This window comes from Cricetulus griseus, chromosome 3 (genome assembly GCF_003668045.3).
Source record: "Cricetulus griseus strain 17A/GY chromosome 3, alternate assembly CriGri-PICRH-1.0, whole genome shotgun sequence".
NCBI lineage: Eukaryota > Metazoa > Chordata > Mammalia > Rodentia > Cricetidae > Cricetulus > Cricetulus griseus.
Genome location: NC_048596.1, coordinates 169,703,201 through 169,731,186, shown reverse-complemented (window position 1 = coordinate 169,731,186; position 27,986 = coordinate 169,703,201). Strand labels below are relative to the sequence as shown.

The 27,986-nt window shown below is 42.1% G+C and overlaps 1 protein-coding gene across 1 annotated transcript; it reads left to right on the top strand.

Moving 5' to 3' along the window:
• Ces5a (carboxylesterase 5A) lies at window positions 1-27,181 on the top strand. Its single transcript, XM_035441686.1, has 13 exons — window positions 1-28; window positions 1,922-2,126; window positions 4,906-5,044; window positions 6,343-6,476; window positions 8,507-8,660; window positions 10,680-10,784; window positions 12,918-13,022; window positions 14,436-14,576; window positions 15,921-15,989; window positions 18,949-19,096; window positions 24,260-24,409; window positions 26,566-26,638; window positions 26,717-27,181. The coding sequence occupies exons 1-13, from the start codon at window positions 1-3 to the stop codon at window positions 26,946-26,948; spliced, it is 1,683 nt and encodes a 560-aa protein (XP_035297577.1). The 3' UTR covers window positions 26,949-27,181.
• The last annotated feature ends 805 nt before the right edge of the window (window positions 27,182-27,986 follow it).

Here is a 27,986-nt window from a genome sequence, read left to right as displayed (position 1 = left end):
ATGCCGAAGACAAGTCCTAGTGCCACTGGTACCATAACTCCACCTCCCTGGATCTATTACTTGGTAGATAGACTAGAAAACGTTGATATAGATCATGATTGCAGAGGGCTGACTTCAGACACAATTCAAACCATTTTGTTAAGTTTGCCATAGTCCTTACCGTACCCTATTGCCTCTCTCCTAGTTATCTCCATTCTCTGCTAGTTTGCTGCATGCCTGGCTTCTGTAGGCATCAGATGTAGTTTGAATATATCAAATATCTCCTGCAGGATCAGGTGTCCCCAGATGGTGGTGCTATTTTGAGAAACTATGGAAGCTTTTGGAGATGGGACAGCTGGAGGAAGTGATCACTTAGGGAAGGTCCTTGAGGGTATCTTCTCTCTGGTCTCTTTCTATGTCCCTTTCTCTGATTTCTGCTTAACTTGGTAAAACCTTCCACCACTACACATGTCAGCTGGCATGAACCCTCTGAAACTGTAAGCATAAACAGACCTTTTCTTAATTTCTTTAAGTTAGGTGTTTTGTTACAGCAAAGGGGATATCTGACCTATGCTAGCTTAGCAGTTCCTGAGAGTCCTTTCAACCCTATCATCTTATGAATTCTTAGTCTTTAATATGCTTTTTCTCAGCACCAGTGTTAATCATTACCCATTTCGTATGTAAATCAGAACAGGAAAGTCTCGCTTGGCTAATTCTCTGAAAGTCTTGCTTTGATATTTTACCCAGTATCTTACCCATTCAGCACCTGTTTGCTCACAGGAAGCACTTTCTGGTCCCTGACTGAAGTTCTCTGAGACCAGCAGCAGCTGTGGATATCCAGACAGTTCAGGCAGGCCAACCAGATGAGTGGGAATTGGGTGCACCCAGGACAGACCCTAATCTGGGTCATATGGATCTTTGCAGCCATCATGAGGGGTGAGATGGCTAGTGGGAGATGAGGGTTCTCAGGATGTGGGAAAATGGTAGAATTGTCTACTAGGGGAAATGAATGGATTTCCCAGAGGTCTTTGGGAGTCCATTGTAGGATGTGTAGAACCCTGGGGCTTCAGTGTCCAGTACTGTTGAAAGTCTGGGGCCAGAGTCTCCTTCTCAGAGGCGGACAGTCGGAGAAACTGACTCTGTCCCGTAAGGAAAGACACCAACCTGGGCACTGAGGAGACATGTGGATTGGAGCTTGTGCTCTGTGGTGTTGTCTGTGGAGACAGGACTTGCACAAGTAACAACAGGCAATGCCAAAACTCCTAGGTCCTGCTAAGTAATTCAAGACTTCATATTCTGTGCAAAACCCAAGATGCTTGCATGCCTAGTCACCCAAAGCACCGTGTTCAAACTCTTCAAAGGAGAAGAACAGATTTCAGCTGTCATTATCATAAGGAGTTTTTTTTAACATTCTTACTTATATATTTTCAGTTTTCATATGTAACCAAAACAGCTACCTAACTTATCCAAACAACAGCCCTATAGATACTATTGCTCAGGAGTCCTTTAGGCTAAAATTTAAAGGTAATTTATTTAGTTTGTTAAAAAAATCACCATCCAGTAAGTGCAGGCAATGACTGACATGTATGTGGTGGTTTTGTGGTGAGTATGGAAATGGCAAGAGTTCAGTAGACCCAGCAATCAATTTGTTAGGATCCAGGCATCCACAGAGCTCCAAAGAAAGGGACAACTGTGGTGTAGAAGAAAAGCTTCTCCCTAGGTTCTTTGGTGTGGTGGTGGGCTCTCAGGAGCAACTGAGGCAGGCCCTCATGGTGGTGGCTTCTCAAACATTCCTGCAAAAAAGAGGACCTTGATTCAAAGAGTAGGTCCCAGCTACTGTGGCCTCTGGGTGGAGGAAGAACACAATCAAAGGGAGCCCCAGGGTGGCTAATGGTTTTCCTCTGTCCAGCCTGCTCCTCAGTCCTCCCTTGTGTTTCCTCAGGGTCTGTGACTGAAGAGCCACATAGGTATACCAAGCTGGGATGGGTAAAGGGGAAGCAAGTCACTGTGCAGGGAAGCATCAAACCTGTGAATGTATTCCTTGGGATCCCTTTTGCTGAACCCCCTCTTGGAAACCTGAGATTTTCCAATCCACGGTCTGCAAGCCCCTGGAATGACCTGCGAGAAGCCACCACATATCCTAATTTGTAAGTCACAGATGGCCTGTGGTTCTGGGGACTGGGGGAGATGGCTGAAGGGGAATATAGGCCATAAAGTCCAGGGGCAGAGGAGAGAAAAGATGGACATGGAGGTGGGAGGACCACAGACCTGGCTGAGTGTTTTCCTGTCTCAGGGCTCCCACACTGGCCGCTCAGCAGAACTGCTGGAGCTTTGTTAGAAATGAACGTGTCCCCTGGCCTCTTCTAAGCATCACAAATCAAAACCCCTTAGGCTGGGCCCAAGACTCTGAATTATCTGAAATGTCTGTGGGGGTTCTGAGCCCTGAGCAGGTGTTGGAAGTGCTATGATGGCTTCCTGCATCTTAAAAAAAAAGATACTTTCCTGGTGTTTTCTGTGTGACCTTTACCCTGGACTGGCCTTTATGGCTAGTCTGGATGACAGATTCAGAGAGCAAAACCACAGTGTGTGTGTGTGTGTGTGTGTGTGTGTGTGTGTGTGTGTGTGTGTGTGTGTGTGTGTGTGTGTGCTTAACTCCCATAGTCTCAGTTGAACTTAATGCAAGGCTGGGCCTCTCAGGAGAAACTACATAAATGCTTGTGTAATGACAACATGGCTGCTGTATTAGTTACTTTTCTAGTCTCTGTGACCAAATTTTGTCTGAAAATGATTTGAGGGAAGAAGGACTGATTTTGGCCCATAGTTTGAGTAGGTGCCAGCCATTGTAGCAGAGTCTGTAGTGGCAGGTGATTGCAGCTGGGGCTCCTCACATCTGGGCAGATGAAGAAGCAGAGAGCAGGCTGTGCTTCTGCTATTTTCTCCCCTTTACTTCAGTGTGAGACCTCAGCCCATAGGTCACATTTAAGGTAAATCCTCCCAAGAGGAGCGTCCTCTAGGAGATTCCTGATCCAGTGAAGTTGACAGTGAAGGTTAACCATCACGGATGCTTCTGTGACATAAGGAGGTAAGTAGCTTCCAGCCAGTGAAGAGTTCCAAGGCCAGGTGGGTAACCAGTTATCATGTTAGTTATGGAAGAGTGATCGAACACTGTTTGGGGCAAGAAGACTCAAAGGTCCCCAGAGATGTTCAATTCTGGTTTCCTGAAGTCCTTAGGTTGGGTTACATGGGGCTAAAGGAGTACCTTGGTATCAAGACATTGCCTATACCCCTAAAGATGATTTCATGGGGTTCACATGTGGACCAAAAATAGCATGAAGAAACTTATTAGTTGGTTATTCATTTGTTTTCTTATGTTTATTCATTTACTTATTTATTAAACTCATTCAGAACCAACTATAGAATTGGATATCATTAGGACTTGGGGATTTCCACAGAGGACTAATGAGATTCTTCAGTTTACATTCTAAGACATTGTAAATTGAAAATATATTTACTTCACCTACCTTACCTACCCTACCCTACACCAACCCCCAATCATATAATACATGTGCCCCTGTGTATTCACCTATACAACTGAGCATCTTGAGTACTGGCCAACACAAAGCTCACCCAGCTAAAGATCAAAACTCAGCATTTGGAATCTGGTTTCTGTGGAGTAAAATTGATTTTTCACATTATAAAGTTAAGTAAAAAATCATTGTATGTTGGGGACTGTCTGCACAGTTTCCCTCAAGGAGCATGTAGAACATTAATGATGGAGGACAGAGTCAAATAATTGATAATTAAAATGTAAGAAGCCAAGGCAACCACCAGGGGTAAGAGAAGTCAACCAAGAGAGCAGAGAAGCACCCAGCCCAGCTTTAAGGAAAGGTCAGGTATACCTTTGTGGATAGCAATGAAGCCTGAATTTATAAATGACAGCATACAAAGGAGCCATGAGCATAATCACTTAAGAAGGAATATATTCCAATGGTGGTTTCTCGTTTTTCATTAGTGTCCACTGGTCTATCAAGAAATCAAGTAATAATAACTGAGAACTTATGTATAGCAGAAACATCCATACATATATTTTCACTTAAGTCACCCATTAGCCCTTTGGCTAAGATCAAATGTAGTATATTCTCATTCTTAGTGTGTGTCAGGCTCTGTGCTAGGGACTGTGAGGTGCAGAAGGGATTAATCTAGACTCATAGGCTTTTTAGCTGCTCATATTTGAGTTGGAGAAGATAATAATGTCATGTGCAAGCCTGGAGCAAGTTCTAGGGCATAACACACAGTCTGTAGGTGTTTCTAAAGAAGGGCTATGGTCACTTGGAGAAATCTCAGAAGGATTCTTGGAGGAGGGGTATTTGGACTGAATCTGAAAGAAAGGGATGATAGTGAGCCAGAACATGTTGGGAGAAGCAATCCAGTATAGGGAGCTTGTGTGAAGCCTGGGTGCAAGAGTCTTTCTGTATCTATCTGGGTTCCTGGTATGGAGGCTGCAGGAAGATCCCTTTTCTACTGTGGCTATAGAAGAGAGACTTGTGGGAGACAACCTTTGCTATGTGACTCAGTGGTGGGTATAGACAGGGAGTGTCCTTGGGGTTAATGACACTATTATTTTGGAAAATTAGCTTTCCTATCCAGGAACTGGATAAAAGGGAATTATCATTGGTTAGTTTGCTTGCTTCTGGAAGAAGAGGTCTGGGAGCAGTCAGATCCTGAACCAATAGTTCTGACATGTCTCTTGGCTCAGAAGCCATGCTTGGACTTTGCCTCTGTTCCAAGAACCAGCCCCTCCCAGGAAGGCATGTTGGAATAGATTGTGGAGATCTCTCTCTCTTTCTCTCTCTCTCTCTCTCTCTCTCTCTCTCTCTCTCTCTCTCCCTCTCTCTCTCTCTCTCCCTCTTTCTCTCCTCCCCCCAGGTGCTTCCAGAACCTAGAGTGGCTCTCCATTAATCAAAGAATGCTCAAAGTTCAATACCCGAAATTTGGAATGTCAGAAGATTGTCTGTACCTCAACATTCATGCACCAGCGCATGCCAACAATGACTCCAATCTTCCGGTAAGGCTGCCTGCTGCACTGAGCATCTACCAGCAGGCCCGGGCACCAGGTAGGCATGGGGGCATCTAGAATTAGACCGAGTCTCCTATTGGGTAAGGGAAATTTCATCACACAATTAACTTGTTTTTTTTTTTTAATTATAATGGTAGCTATTCCCTGTCATTGTCTCTGTTGGATATTTCAATGATCATGATTTAACTTTCAACTTTTGTTTCATTTTGTCTCCTCTCCCCCTCTGGTAAGTAATAAAATTGTCTGTGCAACTTAGAAAAGATACACTTTAAAAGGATTCTGATTGGTTTTTTTTTTTTTTTTGAGTTTGAGAACCCCTTTTTAAAAGAGTATAATTTAATAATTCAACTTTTCTTACCTAATTAAGACAGTCAAGTACTAATGTCAAGTACTTCATTTAAGAACATTAACGAACCCTGTAGATGAAGGAAGGAAGGCTTTTATGACCTGCATTTTAGCCACACCCTCTTTCTCAGCATCTTCTCTCCCCATGCCTCCATAATGGGAGAGCCTTTCTTCAGTATCGGGCAGCAGCATTTGTATGTATTGTGTGCCAGGCATTGAGCATTGTGTTACTTAACAAAATGTGTAAGAATAGTTGAAGCCATTTTGCAGATCTTCCTAACACTGTGACCCTTTAATACAGTTCTTCATGTTGTGACCATAACCATAAAATTATTTTCTTTGCTACTTTATAACTGTAATTTGCTACTGTTGTGAACTGTAATATAAACACCCGTGTTTCCCGATGTTTTGACCTTTGTGAAAGGATCATTTAATCCCCAGATGATTGAGATCCACAAGTTGAGAAATACTTCTCTAGAGCCTGTGAAGTTGACAGTTTTAACTCACAGTTTTGCTCTTATGTGAGCCTCACAACGGTTTCTGTCTTCATATGGGCCACAGGCTCAATGGCTTTAGTTACCAGTCTCCAAGCACTTGAACTGAGCAAACACTCTTCTAAAGCTTTAACTGCAGACTCTTATTTGAACCTCACAAAAACCTTCTAGGTGAGATTTTTATACTCTTCACAACTCTTACATGAGGAAAAACAAAACCAAAACAATCACCAGAGAGGTTGAGTAGCCTTTCACTGTTCATGAAGCTAATCTAATCATCTACTTACTCAGAGGCCAGAGTGTATTTACTTAACCCTGGGCCTTATTAAAAAAAATAAGACCTTAAAGCCTATTTCTGAAAAAGAGTGAGGCATTTATGTTTTCCTCAATATAAAACAACCCAACAAGTATGGGAAGGGATTGACTGGAGTTGTTCTGTCTCCTCAGGTCATGGTGTGGATACCAGGGGGTGGCTTTGAGACTGGCTCGGCTTCCATCTTTGATGGGTCTGCCCTAGCTGCCTATGAGGACGTGTTGATTGTGTCCATCCAGTACCGTCTAGGAATATTTGGCTTCTTCAAGTGAGTTTCTTCTGGTGAATGACACTCCAGACCACAAAGGAAGCTATAAAGTAGCTGTGGCCAGTGGCTAGCTACCTTAGGAGGAAGGAAACTTCAGTGGTATTGACTAAATTAGATCCTAATTAGCTAAGCAATTTAGTACAGTAACATAAAACCCCTCAAATCCTAACAGTTTAAAAAGACCTCTGTCTCATCAATGACAGTCCAAGCTGTGCCCCCAATGGACAGATATCTTTGCGTGTGGTTAACCAGTGCCCCCGAGATCCTTCCATCTTGTGGCTCTGATGCCATTGTCTGGATCTGAATTTGGCCAGCAATGAAGTAAGCTTAGAGGGCCACAGAAGGGATATGTTCCTGGGTCAGCCTGAAGATGGCATTCATTACTTCTGTTTCACATATTCCTGGGCAGAAGGCATTCATTCACAAGACACACTGGGCTGCAACCAAGACAGAGACAGAAATGTCTCTCAGTGGTGTGACCTGGAATTGTGTGAATCTGAAAGGCCTGATAGGGCAGGAGGCTGAATGCCACAGTGTTCATGGAATTTGGAACTTTATCTTTTAAAGACTGAGGGTCTTACAATTATCCTGCTCAGAGTTATGTACTAAAAGTATACTTTGGAAAAGCCTGGAAGCTAGACTGTGCTTGATGGCTGTCCATTAACAAATGGTAGGCCAGTAAGCAGGCTACTACTGTCTTACTGAATCTACAGAGGGTTGTCATAAAAACAAGAGGTAGCAAATGTAGCACAGTATGCCTGGTATCTATATTTCTAGCAGTTCCATGGAACAGGTATTGCTGTTAGTTTCAACATGAGAGATTTGAGGCCCAGTTGGTTTAATGACTAGCTAAGGTCACCCAGATAATGGATGAGCAGGCAATGAATTCTGTGCTGCAGCGAGGGGTCTTAATGATGCGGAGAGGTGCTTCTGCACCTTGAGGGAGGAATGGGGACCACTGTGGAACCCACCATGGAATGAAAGTTAAATTGATAGAGGTTGGAGTGAGAAGTTAGTCTTAGCCAGCATGGGTGCAAACTGACAAAAGGATGTAGAAAGAGGAACAGGTTGGGGAACTGGGGGATGGCAGGGGATAGGATCCTGAGATTTCTCACTCAGAATGTGTACCATGTGACAGAGTTTTCTTTTTTTCACTTTTCTTTTCTTGGTTCTCTGTTATTTTCATGTGTTTCCTATGAATTGCTCAGTAACTCTTTGAGACGCATGGGGTCTGATTAGGAATATGGATTCTGAGGCTACAATCATTGAATCTCAATTCTTTCTAGATCTTTCTAGCAAGAAGATCTCTGTGCCAGATTTCTTAGTCTGTTGAAATGAGATGCATATCCTGATGGTATGCTCACAGTTGTAACTGAAAAGAGCTGTGTCCACTGGGGTACTTTGTCTCTGTCCAGTGTGGAGGGAGCATGGGGTGTTGGGATGTATAGCCTGGTCTTTCTCCACTCTCAGCTCTCAGTACCTCCTGCCAATGGCACATGCTGAAGCCCAGGTGACACAGTTTCTAGTTGTCAACCTTTTGGTAGCAGGGCAGAGAAAACCCAGAGAGGCAGAGAGGGCAATGTTCAGAATCATCCATCAGAAAGACTTTGAAGGTTATAGGAGTATTAGCCATTCACTTCTTGGGGCCATGTTTGGCACACTTGCTGTGGTGGGCACTGCTTTTATTGTTAATAACTAGGCATTTTAGAATTTTGTCATTCACTGGAATGCCTTTGTCCAAGAAAGCCTGGCTTAAGTGGCAGAGATAACTCTCAGCAGCAGGATTTTCTGGGATCCATGGGTTAAGGGGAGCCAAGGAACCCCAACATTGGACATACCATATTGTGTGTATACTTCTCTGGAGTACAGAACTTCCATCATTCTTGAGGAAATACCAGAATGTGAGGACTAAGCCTCAGTTCCTCTAGGGCTCTGGTTCTCAATGTCCTGCCAGCTCATGCTTGATTGAGAACTGTGGACCTCAGGGCATATAACCAGCCAAGAACTCCCACTTTGCCTCTTACCCCTAGCACACAGGACCAGCATGCCCGCGGGAACTGGGCCTTCTATGACCAGCTGGCTGCTCTGCTATGGGTCAAGGAGAACATCAAGTTCTTCGGTGGAAACCCTGACTCCGTGACCATCTTTGGTGGCTCAGCAGGAGCCATAAGCATTTCTAGCCTTGTGAGTTTTCTGCTTTATGACTTGGCTAGGGTTGTTATAGGCATAGAAACAAGACATCACCTGCATTTGGTTGCTGCTGTTGTGTTGAATAATATAACATTCTTATTTCCTTGGGGTTAAAAATGAAACTCTTATTAATTCTTTGAACATTTTACACATGCATACAATGTATTTTGATCATATTCATCCCCTCACTCTTCCCCCAAAGCCCTCCAAATTCTACCTCTCCCAGCTTCATGTCCTTCTTTATTTTTAATAACCCACTGAGTTCAGTTTGTGCTGCTCATATCCACATGGGTTTGGGGTAGTCTACTGGTATAGAATACATATTTAAAAAATACATACTGCTTCATACACAAGCTGTTAGTCTGGGGCACAGTCTCATTTCATGAGGAGAGTTTAGATGAGTTCCTAAGGTCACATAATGAAGGATAATTTGAGAGGAAAAATCCCTGTGTTTGTGGAGTTGAATCCTTATAATCTAGTCATCAGTCAGTACTTGTTTATAGTAGTTACATACACACACACACACACACACACACACACACACACACACACACACACGGTAGTAGGTGACATCATATCTAGGACCAATAAGCAGAGAGTTGCCTGCAGTTGGAACTACTCATTTTATTACCATCCTTTCCTGAGAACTACTTGAGTCCTTCCAAGGCCAGGTCCCCTCTTAACCTACCTCTTATAGATTTCACATCATTTTCCAATAGTGCCATCCTGGAGGCCAAACATCCAGCACTCAGACCTTCTGTGGTGGGGGTGGGGGTGCCACACAAACCACAGCGTTGTTCAGTAGAAAAACTCAGCTAAAGCATGAATAATGAAAGATGTGTAGATGCACACACAGGGTGCTCATGCCTCATGGAGAGCTGGATACAGCATTGTCCTTTTAGAGCTGGTCTGCTGCCCAGAGATTGGGCATGGATCGTTTTGTATAGATCAGTTGCAGAACCCACTACCTTTGAGCATAGTTTTTGAGAGTTTTTACAGTCAGCACCCATATTTAAACATATCTACAAAGTAGCTTGTAGAAAACCACTCTTAAACTATTATAACAATATAGCAGGCTTTTACAGTTTTTCCTCAAAGATTTCACTCTTCTCCACACCAAATTTGACAGCAATATTTTTAGCCACCCATCTTTATCAATTTTTCCCAGACACAATGCTTTCTTTTCACATGTGAAGTCCACTGGTTCGAATTATATCCCCTTGATTGTGTTGCCACTGTAATAAGTGTGGCTGACAATACAACTTTGGGAATAACATACCTGACTCTTGGCACAAAGCTGGTAGGATTAGAAATGCTTGAATATAATAGAGAATGACTGTCCCCAAGTGGTTGGATTCCTTGACATAAATTAGCATGTTAATCAGAGATCAGTTACATAGTAGTGAGTTAAGAGGGTTTCTGCTGTACAGTGCCCAACACTACTCAAGGTATACATACATACATACATACATACATACATACATACGTATGTATGTATATATATAATCATGTGCCATCCTTCATGAGTGAAATTGATCAGGCACTGAGTGAACACTCATAATCATTACTTCTGCTCTAAATAAAAATATGACATGATTCAATTTTTGCTACAGTGATTTAGAGTAATAAATTGATGCTTGGAAATATTAAGTTACTTGACAGTAGCAATGGAGTAAAGCCACTAGAAATGATGTCAGAACAGCTTACCAAGTGTTCCTCAAGCCAATCATGGAGGATTACATGCCTGTAATTCTGTAACTTGGAGGCTGAGGCAGCAGGATGGAGAGAGCCTGTGCTACGGAGTAAGATTCTGCTTAAAAGCAGAAACAAATTAAAGAAATAACTCATTCAAGCCTCTATATCTAGTCCTTGAACTTCCAAGCAGGGCTCTCCAGGCCAAAGCTTAGATACTGAAGGAGGCTTCCTGGGATGGTGACTTTAAGGAAGGAACTGGTGGCATATATGATGGGTATGGTTCTGGGATGACTGCTGCTGGCTATATTCTCTTTCTAGGTTATATCTCCTTTGAGCAAGGGCTTATTCCACAGAGCCATCATGGAGAGTGGAGTGGCCATCATTCCGAGCCTGAGGAGCCTTGATGTTGAGCAGAAAACTGATGTAGGTACACTGCTCACATCTCTCCTTAGTCCCCGGAAGCCCACAGGCTGCTAGCCTCTCATCATATGCTTAGATTTTTCTCACCCACCATGTCCAAAGAACCTCATGCTAGTCCAGTGGCTGTATTGCACCTGTATGGAAGGTCTGTTCAGCAGAAAAGGGCTCAACCACACAGCACAGCATTATTATTGTGCCCAAGGGTTTGCATATGCATGTCAGACATAGAGCAGCGGTTTGCAGCCCATGGATTGCAACCCCTAGGGTCTACTGACCCTATCACAGGGTTGCCTGAGACAGTCAGATGACAGAGATATTTACATTATGATTTATAACAATAGCAAAATTATGGTTATGAGGTAGCAACAAAAATATATAATTTTTATGGTTGGGGGTCCCCACAACACAACAACACAAGGAACTGTATTAAAGGGTCTCAGCATTAGGAATGTTGAAAACCACTGTCATAAAGAAAAGGAGTCCAGCCACACAAAGTAACATTACTGTTGTGCCTGGGTGTGCAAATGTGCATTATATTTCTTAAATCATTTTTTATGGGGACACAAATCAGTCCCAGTTATTCTCAGGATTCTGTGTAGTTAGTCTTCTGTGCCTGCCATATTTTATGCTATCCTAGAGTGCAATATTAAGAAAGACTCTGGGGGCTGTTTCCAGGTCTTTGGGGCAGACAGAGTGATTAACAGGGTTTAGGGGATGAGGTAGGGGCATATCCAGGTACTTGTTATCCCCTGGGAATTATTTATTTGAGTGGTTACATTGTCGTTTTTATTTCTTTCCCTCCCTCCCTCCCTCCCTCCCTCCCTTCTTCCCTCCCTCCCTCCCCCCTTCCCTCCTTCTTCCCTCCCTCCCCCTCCCTCCCTCCTCCTCCTCCCTCCCCCTCCCCTCCCTCCCTATCTTCCTTTTCTTGATGTGGATATACTCACTATGTTGCCCAGGCTGGTCTCAAATTTCTGGTCTGAAGAGATCCTTCTATCTCAGTCTGTAGAGTATATGGGACTAGGCTTGTGCAGCACATCATTGAGCTTATGTGATATATTTTCTTAAACACAATGTAGAAAAAAGCACCCCGACAAAGTTTAAACAGGGCCATAAAATTGTGAACCAGCTCTAGTATAGATGAATGCTGACTATAGGAATGCTCAATACAAAACTACTTTCAGGCTGTGCATTCATTTATTCACCCCCAAAGCATTGATTGAGTGCTCACAGTTTTCCAGCACTGCATTAGGACTGTCAGCTTTACCAGTGGAGAAAGCATATCCTCACCTAGAGAAGACAGGCTCTTCTTGTTATGCAGAACTTTAGCTGGAGCCTGAGGATTGGTGTGGAAGGTGCTCCTTGAATGACTTACTGTCACATGTAGAGCATATATGTTGGCTATGTATGCAGCTTACGTTGAATCTCCAGAGCCTATGACTCCCAAAAGCTTAAGGGCATTTGTAAATGGACAAGTTCTACAAATACCGAAAGCCTGATGATGGGCAAAAGTTGCCCAGCAATGGCCTGGGTAGCAAAGGTGGGGAACACTGGACTGATGTGAGATCAGGAGAAGAAGGGCCTTTATGGGACTTCAGTGGTCGGAAGGGATGTCCTAGAGAAGGGAGCACTTGGGCCTTAAATTAGAGAAGAAAGTAAATAGAGGCAAATACAAAAGTATAATTGTGAAATGAAAACAAAAGTAAGATTAGTATCTTTAAAGATAGAGAAAAGACCCCTAGAAATAAACCCAGTGCTGATTGCAAGGTCTGCCTCAGCTGAAGACTGGAGCTTGCCAAGCTCTCCTTCACTCTTGAGGGTCCAGCTCCACTTAGCACTCCAATATCAGAACCTTATGACATTGTAGCTAAGTCCACGGGACTGGAATATCTGTGACTAGGAAGGAACTCTTGAGTCCAATCCATGGCCACAGACCGACAACCCATGACCTCCAGCTCTGGCAGCCACTAGAGTCAGGACAGCACCAGTCTAAGCTCAATGTAGCAGTACGACAGACAGCCAGGCAGAATGCTGGACTTCACATAGAAGGGCCACCTGTGGCTGCATAGGCCACTTTCCAGGTTTTCATTCCTCTGGATGCATTCAGCACCACTGTCTGTCTTCCTTCTCTGTAAACAGATGCAGGTGATTGCAGATGCCTGTGGTGAGAATGTATCAGACTCCCAGGCTTTGTTGCAGTGCCTCAGAGAAAAGTCTTCCTGGGAGTTGCTGAACCTTGGCAAGGTGAGAAGAGATGGGAAAAGCTGGGATTGGGTAACTCAGAAGATGGAGTGGCCAAACATTCTCTTTTATTTGTTGTGATTGTAGACTTCAACAAGAGAGGGGTTGGTGATTCATGGAAACATCTGAATGATGTGGAGTTTAGGACTCTCACAAGTGACTTAAGGTGGGAGAGGGACATTGCTCAGCCTGGGTTGTTGCTTAGACATTGAAAGCATCACCCTGGGAAGAGGGCCGTGCTTTTCTGCCACATGACCCCAAAAACTAAAGCCAGGATCAAGAGCTGGGAATTCTAGTTGGAAGTAACTTTTTGTTGTTGTAGCAGAGTATTCTAAAATCTTAGTTGCCTGTAAAGGAGTGGGCAGAGATGACCACTGCTATTGGTGTTCATTCAGTCTGGTTAGCACTGGAGAATGTCCACCATTTGATGGCTAATTGGACTGGACAGATTTTAATGCATCTTCCAGTCTTGAGATGTTTTTCTTTTAGTAGTCCTTGTATTATTAAAATTGTTACCTATCAGACTCAAATGTTTGCAGCTACTTGGCATGCGTAGATTATCTGCATTCTAGAGTCTATGAACTGGGTAATGGTGACCTACTGATGTAAGCTCTTGCATAGCCCTTCTATCCAGTTCCCTAAACAGGAACCTAAACAAAACAAAACAAAACAAAACAAAACAAAACAAAACAAAACAAAACATAAAATCATGATCAGGGCTGGTGAGATAGCTCATCCAAGAAAAACATGTCCTACATAAGCCTGATGACCCCAGTTCCATGCCCAGAACCCACCTCAAGGCAAAATGAGAGAGCTCAACACCAGTGTCCTCTGGCCTCCACTCAGACACTGTGGTATGTACATGTCATATCTTCCCTCATCACACACACACACACACACACACACACACACACACACACACACACACACACACACACAATTTTAAAAAGGCATAGGAAAGGGTTTGTATCCACATCCTTCATCATTCTGGCTATTCCTCTCCTCCCCATTTTGGTCAGACATTCTCAAACTTGAGCAGGCATCAGTGTCACCTGGAGGCGACCCCAATTAGGCTGCTTTCAGTGTTCAGCAGACCTGAAACTTGTACATCTAATACATTTTCAGATAACATTGATGATGCTGGTCTATGAACCCTCTTGAGAACCACTGTGCTAGGCTATTATTTTTCTTCGGTTGATATTATTATTGTTGTTTTATTTATTTGAAAGAGAGAAACTAAGGCACAGAAAGAAAAGTTTATATTTTTTTCCCCTTAAGCAAATGACAGTTAGAGACTAATGCATTTTACTGGGCTACTGGTGTTTGGTTTTTCCTCTTTCCGGATGCATTTGTACTTCTGGGCACAGTAGATTTTATAACCAGAAATAACTGTTGTCTTTCCTCTCTTTATTACAGAAAACAAAGTCATTCACTCGAGTGGTTGATGGTTCTTTCTTTCCTGATGAACCGCTGGAACTATTGTCTCAAAAGACATTTAAAGCAGTCCCTTCTATTATTGGAGTCAATAACCAAGAGTGTGGCTACATATTGCCCATGGTAAGAATTCTGTCCTTCCTCCCCGCCTCTCCCTCAACAGCAAGGCAACTGTTTGCTTCCATAGATGATTCCTCCTGTGGTAAAGGTTGGGGCCTAACACTCTTCCTGCAGCAATAATGTTCCCACTGATGGGAAGAGGGTGTCTTAGTCTGTTTAATGTCATTAAAACATAACACTTGGTGCTGGGAATTTTAAATTTGATGGGTTTATTTGGCTTGTGATTCAGGCCAATAGAAAGTAAAAACAGTGTGGTGAGAGCATTTGGAGATGACTTCACAGGCTGTGTCACAACATGGTGGGGAAGTAGAAAGACAGAAGGGGCCCAGCATAAAGAGGTAGCCCTACTTTATAACAACTTATTCTTGAAAACTGTCCAGATCCTAGGAGAACTACATTAATATCTTCAAATGATGGTGCTCCCTTGACCTAATCATTTCTGCCTAGATCCTACCTCATAGAGATTCACTTTGCACAACACATTTATAATGTGGATAAAACTTTCAGCACATGAACCTTGCTCCAGATTTATTGCAAAAGAATTAACTGTATGAAGAGGAGAGAGTTGGATCCAATTGTCTTTACTAAAAAACAAACAAATACAAAAACTACAAGTGATTATTTCAAGTAACTACAGTTACTATTGTTTTGGAAACTTCACTCCTTCAAATTTTTTATACTCCATCTTGTCCCTGGCATTCTGACTTCTGAGAAAAGTTTGCATGGAATGTGGAGTTATGGGATGCAGTAGAGAACACTCACAGGTTCCTGCTTCCTGTCAGGCCACACTCGCCAGGGGCTTACAGCGAGTGTGCATTAATTCACAGATGTGTTTCAGAGCATGCTCAGAGCAATGCAGAACAAAGTGGAAGAAATCTTCTTTAGGGTGTCAGAGGACAGTGAGACTAAACCCTCTGGGGGGGTGTGACTGAACAAAAGGCGGATAAGCATGGAGGGATGCTTTCTGGACTCTGAGGTTTAAGAAGCTTTCCATCTGCTTTAGAAGTTTGGAGGGGAGGCCACATTCATTATGATGTCAAAACTCATTTACCTAGGCCAACCTCTTGTTGTAAACTGGCAGGGTAAGGGGGCAATAAAGGAATCAGTGACCATAGCCATTATGGCCATTTTCCAGAGTGCCTTTCATATTTAGGCACATCACCTAAATGGGAACTTGCTAACAGGTGTCACCTCTTCTACTTTATAGTTAAAGAAACTAACTTTTAGAAGGTTAGAGTGGTGTCCCTGTGTCCTAGACAGTGGTGTATAACTTCTATGTATTTAGCCTTTGTTTTTCAAGCAATGAGCCCACATGGCTCACAGAGAATACCCTACTTCTTTCCACAGAGAGACACCCCTGAGATCCTCCTCGGCTCCAACGAGTCTGTTGCTCTTAACTTGATACACATTTTACTGGTAAGTGACTGTGTGTGGTGTGGCTCTCCAGAGAGAGCCAAAAATCCCTGCTCTACACATGGATAGAGGTTAGAGTAAAGACATTCCACACTGGTTAATTCATCAACTAGTTAATTCAGTAGACTTGATATTGGTTCACAACCCCGTATTCACAGTCTTAAATCCAAAGAGCGCAAAAAAAAAAAAAAAAAAAAAACCCTGAAGGTTTTGTAACCCTCATATTAGCCAAATGTGATCTGTGGCCACTGAGCTTTTTCACTTCTATGCATGAATTTTCTTTATTTATGCCATTATTAATCTGTCTCTGGGATGTATTGATGTATATTTTTGGTACTTCCGGACTCCAAAAGTGTTGCAAACCAACACAAATACTGAATTATCTAACTATAATTTGAGAAGTTATGAATTATTAAATATACAGGGGGGCTAGAATTCTATATTTGCTATGAGGCCCTCACACATTGGTTAAATTCCAGCAATAACAGTCATGTGCTCATCTATTCATTTGTGAAACATTTCACATTTTAGAAACATGGTAGCATCAGGTCTTACTCTAGACACTAAGATGTGAAGATAAATTTATTTCCTTTCTTCCTCCTCTTTCCTTTCATCTTCATTCTTCCCACAAACATCTATATAGCATAATCTCAAGGCCATGTTCATTGCTTTTATTGACTCATAGAACATCTGTTTACTGAGACCAAATAATCTAAAACTTCCTCAGGGAATAAGATACAGTATGGGGTGGGCAGACTTGATCATGACTGTCACATGAAGCAGAGCAGATGAGAGCCCAGGGCCTGTGATGTCCACAGGAGAATCAAGGTAGCTCCCTGCAGGGAGAAAGAGTTTCTGGGAGTCAGGAGCAAGGGGAGCATAGGAAGAACGGTAGGGACCAACTGGGATCTGGGGATTGGAAGAAATCAGCTGAGGGATGGGGGGTACCTGCCAAGGGAGAGAGGATCAATGAGACGGTGATAACCCAGAGGAGTAAGAAATCATCAAAGCACTGAGAAACAGAGAAGGGGAAGTGATTGGACTTCCATTTGAAGGTTTCTTCTAGCTGAAGAGTAGCCTTTCTGGATGGGCCAGACTCTTTAGTCTCTGGGTCTGGAAGAGGGATGTTTGGTGAATCTTGACTATCCAATGGAGTGAACTGAGTCTGAAGATTGAGGGGTATTTACTATGTAAGTAGAGCAGTTGGATCTCTCTGGCTGTTCAGTAAACACTCCTTGGAGGGGATGTTCATTGCTCTGAGTCATAGGGGAAGGGACACTGGAGAAGAAGGGCATTTCAAATGCTAAATGTGTCATGAGGCAAATCTCAGGGGCAGAAGTAAGTAGGTTTTCTGGAATGGTGCAAGAGCAGTGTCTCTAAGAAAGACCTGGTAGCATGCAGGAGCTGCTTCACAAATGGTGGCTAATTCCTCAGCCTTGACCCAGAGTCTGCCTTGTGACTGTCCTCTGGTGATTTGCAGTGACTGATAGCCTCTACACCTCACTGGACACTACCAGGCCTGTAAAGTCTGTCGTCTCATGATCCACAGGGACAGGCTCTTGTACCACAACTTGCACAGCTGCATTCATTTCTTACTCTGGGCCCGATTAATGCACCCTTGCCTTCTGAGCTTCCGAAGAGTGGGTCTCAGCTGCTTGCCCACATGTGGTTTATGCGGCTTTGCTGCCAGTTCCACAGAAATATTCCCATGGCTGTGCAACCAGAATAAAGGCTGTTACAGTATAACAAATTTCCCTATATTACCTAGAACATTGGACCTCTTTAAACATTCACCATGGAGACAAGCCCTTGGATCCTCTGGAAGTTGACCTTCCACAGTCTGCCACTGGTACTCAGGGCAAAGTCAAGTTTAGAAGACTTGGAGGCAGCTGGAGTTGGGTCAAAGAAGGCATCAAATGCTGGAGGAGGCACTTAACAACCAGGTTCAGCAACCAACCCATGCAAGGCCTGCTGTCTGCCAGAAAGCATGCTTGTAGACGAAAGTTTCTGTCTGCCTGGTCCCGCAGCCATTTAGTCCCAAATAAACACACATACTAATTATAAACTGTTTGTTTGGCTGATGGCTCGGGTTTCTTACTGGCTAGCTCTCTCTTAATTATTAACCCATATCTATTAACCTGTGTATCTCCTTGTAGTCTTGGCTTACTGGTGATGCCTGAGTCTTTTGCTTCCTTGGCAGATACATGGTATCTCCCTTACTCCACCTACCACCTTTCTCTATCCCTGTTTGGATTTCCCACCGGCTAAATCCTGGCTGTCTATTGGCCAGAACAGCTTTAGTCATCAACCAGTAAGAGAAACATATTTACAGCATACAGAAGGACATCTCCCATCACAAGGTCTTCTTGTCATCTCATGTATCCTAGAGCAACCCATTTAAAAAATTATAGATGGGGAAACTGAGTCTGCAAGAAACCAAATGACTTAGAAGCAGAGCTTGTCCCAGGAGTAGGGACAACTTTGTGGATGGAAGGGCCCTCCCTTTAGCTTGATATTCTATTGTCACCATCTGGAAATTCTTAATAACTTTGGAATACAGGACTCCAGATTTGCACTTGTACTGAGTATCACCAGTGTGTACTCTATGTGGTTCAGAGCATGGGGTTTGAATACAGACTTGTGAAAGAACCATGGTTCCATCATCAGTTTGGACCAACTGTTTACTCTTCTCTATGTCTTAGTTTCCAAATTTGTGGAGTCATTTTGTAATACATCCTAGAATTGCTATGTGGGTGAAATGATGCAACACATAGTCAGTATTTACAAATTTATGTGAACAGGTTAATTAACAGGTTGACCATTGTTATTGACTTGGATTTCCTATGCCCATGATATTTTCTTTTTCTTTTTCTTTCCCCATTCCTCCTCTTTCTTCCTTCCTTCCTTCCTTCCTTCCTTCCTTCCTTCCTTCCTTCCTTCCTTCCTTCCTTTCTTTTCACAGCATATCCCTACCCAGTATTTGCATGTTGTAGCTAAAGAGTACTTCCAGGGTAAGCATTCCCTGACTGACATCCGAGATACTTTACTGGACTTGTTTGGAGATGTGTTCTTTGTGGTTCCTGGGCTGGTCACAGCACGATATCACAGAGGTGAGTCTGAAGAACTCCTTCAAGGATACAGACAGTGAGGTAGGAGCCACCCCTGGGTTCTTTCACTGTGTCCATGATGGAAGAACACTATATCTATCTTTGCAGTTCAGGAACATGGGCCACTTATTTCATTTCTTCACTTTTCTCTCTAGAGTTGGTTGTTTTTCAAAACATCTTAGCTATAGGAGTAAGGGGGAAAATGGGAGAGAAGAAACATCTTTGGGGAGGGGATGTAAAACTAATCTTCCCCTTTAATCCCTTCCCCTCTCCCTCCCTTTCTCCCTTCCCCTGTCTCTCATTTCCCTTTCTTTTGCTTTTCTTATAACAAATACTTAGCAATGAATGACCTCCTTTCTTCTTTATTCTGTTCTATTTTCTGGAAATTTGGCAGTGAGCAGAATAAATACCTGCCACCGTTTTAGTGAGAAAGACTGGAAAAAAGAAAGAAACAAATTAATATAGGCTGTGTACGATGATGGTAAGTGCAGTGACATAAAAGAAGGGCAGAGGCTATGGGACAGGTCACCTTGAGAGATCACTGTTGCACTAGGTCTGTTAATGATAGGCAAGATGACAACTGTTGAATTTGGCAACACAGAGATCACCGGTGACGTTGACAATGACTTTAGTGGAATGATGAGAGAGTGGAAGCCTAATTTAAATGGTTCAAAGAAAATGGGGAAAATGGACCTGTAGACTCAATACAGAACAACTTCAATTCTTCTGTTAACAGTTTTAGAGAAATTAACAAACTCTTTCTAGAATTTACATGAAAATGCAGTGATGGCCAAATCAGTCTTGAGAAAGTGTAACAAAATTAGAGGAGATAGAATTCACTTGGTTTTAGGACTTACCATTGAACTGTGATAACTGAGCAGGCCCAACTCCTCACTGAGGGGCTACTGGCAGTGGAAAGTCTCAGGGGATGTTACCACTGGCTGGTTTCCACCAGTGGGTCATGTCATCCATGTGCATATGGGCAGCACTAATTGGACTTATTAGGTTAGAAAATTAAAAGACATGAAGTTGAGGAAGGGAAGAGGGGAAGCTGGGTAGATAAAGTCATATCTCATTGCACATATCCATAAATTTCTCAAAAATAAAGAAAAACTTATAAAGGAAAGTACTTCAGAGGGAGAGGCTGTCAGATCTCTGAGTTTGAAGTCAGTCTGGTCTACAGGAGAGAATTCCAGGAAAGCCAGTGCTACACAGAGAAACATTGTCTGAAAAACAAACACATATAAATAAGTAAACAAACAAACAAATAATGTTAGCTGTGTGCTGTCTGGAGGGTAGACAAGTCCAATAGTAGAGTACAGTGGAGAGTCCAGAATATACAGACCCACTCTTCTCTAGCTAAGAAGTGGAACTGGAGGCCAATGAGATAACTCAGTGGGTTAAAGTGCTTGCTGCCAAGCCTGAGGACATGAGTTTAATTCTCAGAGCCCACAGAGTGGAAAACAGAAGAAACAGACCTGATAAATTGTCCTCTGATTTAAAAAAAACATCTGGGAAAAAAATTGTCCTCTGATTTGCATACAAGTGCTATGGTGCGCACATTTGTGAGCACACACACACATGCATGTGTGTGCACACACATACACACACATCCTTCAGCCTTACATATGAGCTCAAATACACACAGAGTCTAACTAAAAAGACTGGGAGTTCTTCTGTTTTTCTTTTTCTGCTTTGTTTGTGTGATTGGTGGGTTCCAGAGGTTTATGGAAATCTCAATAACTTATTACATCATAAACTGATCACTAAGGTACCAGAAAACAGGCTTCAATGACAACTTAGGACAAATAATAGAAACTTTATAAAGTTAGTATAGAATATCAGTAAAAAAAAAAAAAGAAAACCCACAGCATCCAATCAGTGAAACACCAAAACCCAAGCGTTGTTAGGATCAGATTCCATCATTTCTACACCAGAACTTCTGTTTTTATTGTTATTGTTTCTGTTTTGTTTTTTAAAATTACATTAGACAAAGAAACAAGAATGTATTGCTCATATATAGGAAAAAGAAATTAATAGAAACTGTTTTTGAGGAACTCCAAACATGGGAACTATTGAACAAAAATTTTAAATCAACTACTTTAAATGTGGAATGGCAGCAACAGCAGCCATTGTATCACCACTGCCTTATGAAAATCTACTATTTTAAATATGTTCAAATATCTAAAGGGACCCATGAGAATAAATTATCACTAAGTACTGGCTTTAAAGATATAGGATTTGTTAGGAAGAAAACATGAGAAGAAACTGAACAGAGTGGAAAGACACAATAAATGAAGTAAACAGGTTACTCAAGGGATCCATTACAGATCTGAACACATGAAAGAAAGAACAAGGAACTTAGTTATATCATTTGAGACACTCAATCTGAAAAAGAATAATAAAGGAAGATGATCAGGGCATAGAAATCTTGTGGGGCAATTTGATCAACCAAATTTATGTATAATAGGATCCCAAGAAAGACAGGAGAGAAAAAAGAGTTAGGAAGAATAAGTAATGGACAAAATGTCTCAAAGTTGTTGAAAGTTGGGCATCTAAGAATTTCAACACCCCCCCATATAGGAAAAACTCAGAGACCACCAAGAGACACATCATATCTAAACTCAAAGAAAAATAAGAGAGCTTCATGGACACTGTAGGAGACCTGATAATTGTCATCTAGAGATGAGATTCCTATAGGATTTATCTAAAGCATGAGGGTTACTAGAAAGCATGGGATGACATATTCTAAGTGCTGTAAGATGAAACAGCCAAGGCTGCTAAGCAAGAGTTAGATACCTTGTAAAACTGTCCTTCAGAAAAGAAGGAGAAATTATGATATTTTCTGTTACACAGAACTTTCACTCATAGCTAACAAACTTTCCAGAGAAGGAAAGGGAGTCTTTTATAGATCTTAAGCTGAAATAAAAAGATTCATAAAGCATTTCAAAAGCACGTGAACAGGTAAATAACACAGTAAAACCATGTAAGTAAATATGGAAACCATTGTTCATTTTTGTTTATAGCACCCCATTTCCTAAATGATTTTAAAGACAATTTCATAAATCTGTTAGTAGGATACAATGTATGTGGTATAGATTTTAGTCTTAACAGCATGAAGTTTTTATGCTATCAAAAGTAAAATAAAATTAATTTGAACTTTATTTTAAGTTAAGATGTGAATTACAAATGTTAAACATTAATTTAGAAAATAACTAAAAATATGTGGTAAAAGGAGTAAGAGGTGGATCAAAATGATTCAGCAGAAAATTCTAGTACAGAAGGAGGCTGTAATGGAGCAACTAAAAACAAAGCTGCTTTAAGAGACAGAAAACAAATAGCAAGATGGTGGAAGTCAGTCCTCTCCTAGTCACTGTATTAAATGTAAATGGACTAACATCTAAATAGGCAAATGTTGTAGAGGGATTAAAGAAACTATGACACATGCTCTTTTGAAGAGATTCATCTGAGAACCAAGGGTGCACATTGGCTGAAAGAGAAATAATGGAAAAGATATTCAGTGCAAACAGCCATACCAGAGGAGACCTGGGCCTGCAGGTCAGGCAATAAGTCAGGCAAAATAAATCTGGAGACCGAAAGTGTGGCAAGACACAGGGAAGGACATTATGAAAGGGTGTCTGCACAAAAAGCATCAGAATTAAAAACCTGTATGTACTTTATGATAGAGCCACAAAAGATGTGAAATACAGGCAACAGAAAAAGTTTGAAGGGATACTTTTATTGTAACAGTTTGAGACCTTAACATCACAATTTAGATGACAAGACAATTATGCAAAATATGAAGAGGGAGTTAATAGATGAGAATAATACTATAAATCAAACAGACCTAACAATACATAAAGAACATGACATCCAACAGCCATTAGAGTTCACATTTTTCTTGTGTACATGTAATGTCCTCCAGGATAAACTACACAGAACAAACCTCAACACATCTAAAAGAGTGGAGTATGATCCCAGTGGAGTGAAAGCAGAAGTCAACAAAAGGAAATACAAAAACTCAATAATGTATATATTACACAGAATATTTCCCTTTTTGATATGATTTGCAAGTATTTGCAATGGTTTGCAAGACAGTATGTAGACTGATGTATTGCTCTGTTGATAACATTCAATAATTGGATACTGATTTTAAATTTTCATGCATGTTGCTGCCTCATGTTATCTTTGTTAATTGTGTATTCTGTGTCATACGTTAGAAATCATTTCCAAATCTGAGACATGGGGGGAAATGTATTTGTTGTTTCTAAGTGTGTGTGTGTGTGTGTGTGTGTGTGTGTGTGTGTGTGTGTGTGTGCGCGCGCGTGCGTGTGTTGGGTTGATGGACATGTTCTGTGTGGAACACTAATGATTATGCATTAGATTTGCAGAAGCTCCTCAAATTCTGCATTTTAGAAATAGGTGCTTTTTATTATCTGTAGAAGGATAGTAGAAAGAGAGGGAATGAAATAAGCAGAAAATAGATGTATTGTGGTGTTTTGTTGCAAGAGATGCTGGGAAATGAGCCAATAATTAAAGAAAAATTGAGAGCAAGAGTATGTGTGTTTGTGTGTGTACATGTGAATGCCTGTGTGTGTGTGTGCTTGTGTGTGTCTGTGTGTGTGTGTGTGTGTGTGTGTGTGTGTGTTATTACAGAGGAAGGTTTTGGTTGTGTGTGTGTGGGTTATTTTGGAAGGAGGGAATTACTCTGTGTACCTCCAGACATCTGAACCAGGGTCAATGAGAAGTTACAAGGTGTATCTGGGCTCACTATGAATGTTTTTCTCCTTTTAGTGAGTAGATTTTTTTTCTCTTTCTCAGGGTGTGCTCAGGGTTGTCACACCTTTGTCACTAGGGACAAGAAGACTTCTGTAGAGGGGAATTCCAACCTCAAGTAAGGCAGGCAGGCAGGCAGGCAGGAAGGAAGGAAAGAAGGAAGGAAGGAAGGAAGAAAGGAAAGAAGGAAGGAAGGAAGGAAGGAAGGAAGGAAGGAAGGAAGGAGAGAACTAGGGAGGGAAGTGGGGGGGGAAGGCAGTTAGGCTGGCTTTGTGGCCTCTGAGTGATCACACCTCTGGGTCTTCAAATTTGGACTTGACAGGTAGGGATGCAGGGCTACACTTTACATGGGTGCATTCCTGATGTTTTCTTTCTTTTTTTTTTTCTCAGATTCTGGTGCACCTGTCTATTTTTATGAGTTTCAGCACCGACCTCAGTGCTTTGAAAACATGAGGCCAGCCTTTGTGAAGGCTGACCACACAGATGAAATCCGCTTTGTCTTTGGAGGCCCCTTTCTGAACAGTGATATCGTCATGTTTGGTAAGTAACTGGCTGTGGGATCCTCACGCAGAAGCATGGACGGTGGTATGAGGTGAGAAGAGTCAATTCCTCACTGCTTGCATAAAGGCCCTGCTCAACCCATCACTATACAAGAGTCAGTAAGGACTGGCTGGCTGGGATTTAATCACTTGAGTAGCTTACAAGCATACACATCACATACACACTGAAAAGTTACAAGCAAATCACACATACGATACCACTAAAACACGGAGTTTAAAACACCATGAAATGGATGCTCTTTACTAATTCAGCCTGGCTTGTGACAGAGGATGAAGCTGTTATTGAGAATATTTGTGGACTGTGGTTTGGCCATTTTATTTATCTATCTATCCTTATGTTAGAGGTAATGAGATAGATGCCACTTAGGTTTTTATAAGGATGAAACTAAACAATTGCCACAAAGCAAACACTGGGTGCTTAATACATGCTCTTACTCAACTGAGAGCTCACACTCTGGGTGAAGAAAGGCCTCTCTAGACTGGAAACAACTCTAAAGTCTATAAGAAAAGAACAAGCTAATATGGTGATATATTATTTATGATTTATTAAAGCTTGCCTGAGGATTCATAAAGCAAAGTCACCCTCAAGCCATAGAGATCAGGCAGTGGTGGTACACACTTTAATCCCAGGATCTTTGATTCTGAGGTCACCTTTGTGTGAGCTGTTTCTCTTTAGGACTGGATCAATTTTGTGTAACTCAGTGTGGCCTTGAACTACCAGAGATCTGTCTACCACTTAATCCTGAGTCCTAGGATTAAAGGTATGTACCACCACCTCCTAGCTTCTGGCTGCTGGGATTAAAGGCGTGTACCTGGCTTCTATGGCTTGTAGTCATAGACTTTGCTTTCTGAGTCCTCAGGCAAGCTTTAATAAATCATAAATAATATATCACCACAAGGTAATAAAAACCTGAACAACTTGTGGAAAGGAGACGTGTAGGTGGTTTTTAATGAATGTAAGCCTCTCAGTTTCAGTTACAACAGGAGAACAGCAGACTACCCTTGGCTGGTGAATCATTCTTTCTTAAATTCATGTTTGGAAAAACGGTACATTTTAACTTGTGTATTACAGCAGGCATGGGAAACAGACAATTTCATATATTAGAAGGCCATAAGTATTTACAGTGTGTACAGTCATTTGCTTGCTTCTTCTGTGTGTAGATGTTTTGGATAATTATATCCACATGTGCAAAAACATATGTGTACATGAAAACATTACCTTTTCCGAAAAAGACACTATGTAAATATCTCCCACTAGAATATTGGATGTTTATGCAATACTATGTTTATGCAATCTTAAATGCAATTGCATATACATATGTTTGAATGCATTTATTATGATTGTGTAGAATAACACTTGGCAGATTTACAGGTGACCATGTAGAACTTATAGATACAATTTCTAGATACAACTTGTATAGAAAGAACAAGATGTAGACCGTCTGCCCACACATGAGCAAATGTGTAGAGAGGGGCTGGCCTGCACAGGTGGAGGCCATCCTCCTGAATGTATCCACCACATAGGAAAACAGTGCTTGCCTTTGAGCTGGCAGCTAGGTACCTGCAGGAGAGTGATGAGATTTACCTGGCCTTTGTCCTGTGCTAGGTATTGCAAGTGAGGCAGAAGTGATTTGAGGGTTTGCAGATGCTATAAGCAAATGCCATTTTTTTTTAAATTGATGGACTGTAGCCTCTTTGGAATTGATTATTGTTAGAGGCATCTTGGAATCAGTCTTCAGCAGATAGCAGAGATTGACTGTAGTTAATGAGAGGGAGGGGGAAGTGAGGGAGAGAGGGAGGGAGGGAGGGAGGGAGGGGGGAGGGGGAGAGAGAGAGAGAGAGAGAGAGAGAGAGAGAGAGAGAGAGAGAGAGAGAGAGAGAGAGAGAGAGAGAGAGAATATCCCAAGAATCCTGCCCCAAATGGGAATGGCTTGAGAGAAGGCCACAAAGGAAGGCATGTTCAGCCTGCATTGTTTGGAAGCCAGGATTCCTTGGTGGTGCCTCAGCTGCGTATGGGAGCGAGGACTTATTTGTAAGGATTCAGCAAGAGGCCAAGGTATGAACAGGCTCACTGAGTGGGAGGACCCTCGGGCCCAGGTGAAGCAGATTAGCAGCTGGATTTGTGTTTATCTGCAGAGGAAGCCACTGAGGAAGAGGAGTCGCTAAGCAGGAAGATGATGAAATACTGGGCTAACTTTGCCAGGAGCGGGTGAGTGAGCCAGCTAGCCTCCTTGCAGGTGGGTGTTTGAGGATGATCTGCTCACTGGAGTCTGCTCTCACTTTTCAGCAATCCTAATGGGGACCGCCTGCCTCTGTGGCCAGTCTACGACCAGGACGAGCGGTACCTGATGCTGGATTTGAACATTAGCATGGGACAGAGACTGAAAGATCGGAGAGTGGAATTTTGGACGGATACCCTCCCCCTGATCATGTCCGCATCAGAAGCACTGCTCACTCCTACTTCCTCCTTAATCCTCTTTTCTCTACCTCTGCCTTTCCTTTTCTCTGTTGCTCTTTAGAAGTCATCATTGTGTGGCTCTGAATTTCCTCCTCCCAAGTTTCTCCCCCAACCATTATCCCCATTCCCAGCTGAGCTGCTTTCTGCGGGGATTTCTGCTCACTAATCTGCTTTAGCTGGTGTTTTATGGGCTTAAGGATGAACCTCATGAAATTCTTTTCAACATTAAAAAATTCAATTTGTCTTGGAAGGTAATGAGATTTCCTCAGTGAGTCTGGAGAAAGGCTGACCCATTACTTGTCATATAACGATCCCGTTACTCACATGAAATAAAATCAGAATGCAAAATATATGCAAAATATATAACAGAATTTAATTTGTACTGATAAATCCCCTCCACACACCAGCACTCAAGATACAGATATTGAATAAAACGGGAGTCCCTTAACCTCAGTGCAGTAGAGCTTTTAGTGTGAACCAAATCCTGGGCACGTCTGGCTTTGAGCTGACAGGTCTTAGGGAGAAATGTGGGGCAAAGTGGCATGCTGGAAAGTGTTCTGCTCCAATGTCATTCAAAGTCCAGGGATGTAGAGGTCTAAAACCAAAGAGCAAAGGTCAGGTCTGGAATGAGGAGAAATGAGGCTTTGCTGATGGGGTGAAAATGATTCCACAATTCATCAAAGCTATGTGGAGTGTATCCCATATACATAGTGTCTTTTTCGGAAAAGGTAATGTTTTCATGTACACACATGTTTTTGCACATGTGGATATACCAATGCTGGCTGTGGTGGTAAGTACCCCATCCCAGTGGAGACTGGCACATCCCTGGCTCATTGGCCAATCAATCCAGCCTCATTGGTGAGCTTCAGGCCAGTGAGAGATGCTGTCTTAAAAGGGATGAACTCTATTCCTGAGGATGACACCTGACATTGTCCTTTGTTCTCCACACAGCTACACATGTGCCTTGTACACGTGTGAATACATATATAATACATATGCACTAAACTATTTCATTAAATTATATGCATGCCTCATTAACATGGCCCAATGTCCAGCATTCTCAAACAGGGTTCTGATTTTGGCAGGTGTCTTGCTAGCG

Bases quoted from the DNA above. Each gene is read 5' to 3' on its own strand.
- Ces5a (XM_035441686.1), top strand. From the start codon at position 1: ATGCCGAAGACAAGTCCTAGTGCCACTG. The intron at 6,477-8,506 runs GTGAGTTTCTTC...TCTTACCCCTAG, and splicing joins GGAATATTTGGCTTCTTCAA to CACACAGGACCAGCATGCCC. The intron at 19,097-24,259 runs GTGAGTCTGAAG...TTTTTTTCTCAG, and splicing joins CACAGCACGATATCACAGAG to ATTCTGGTGCACCTGTCTAT.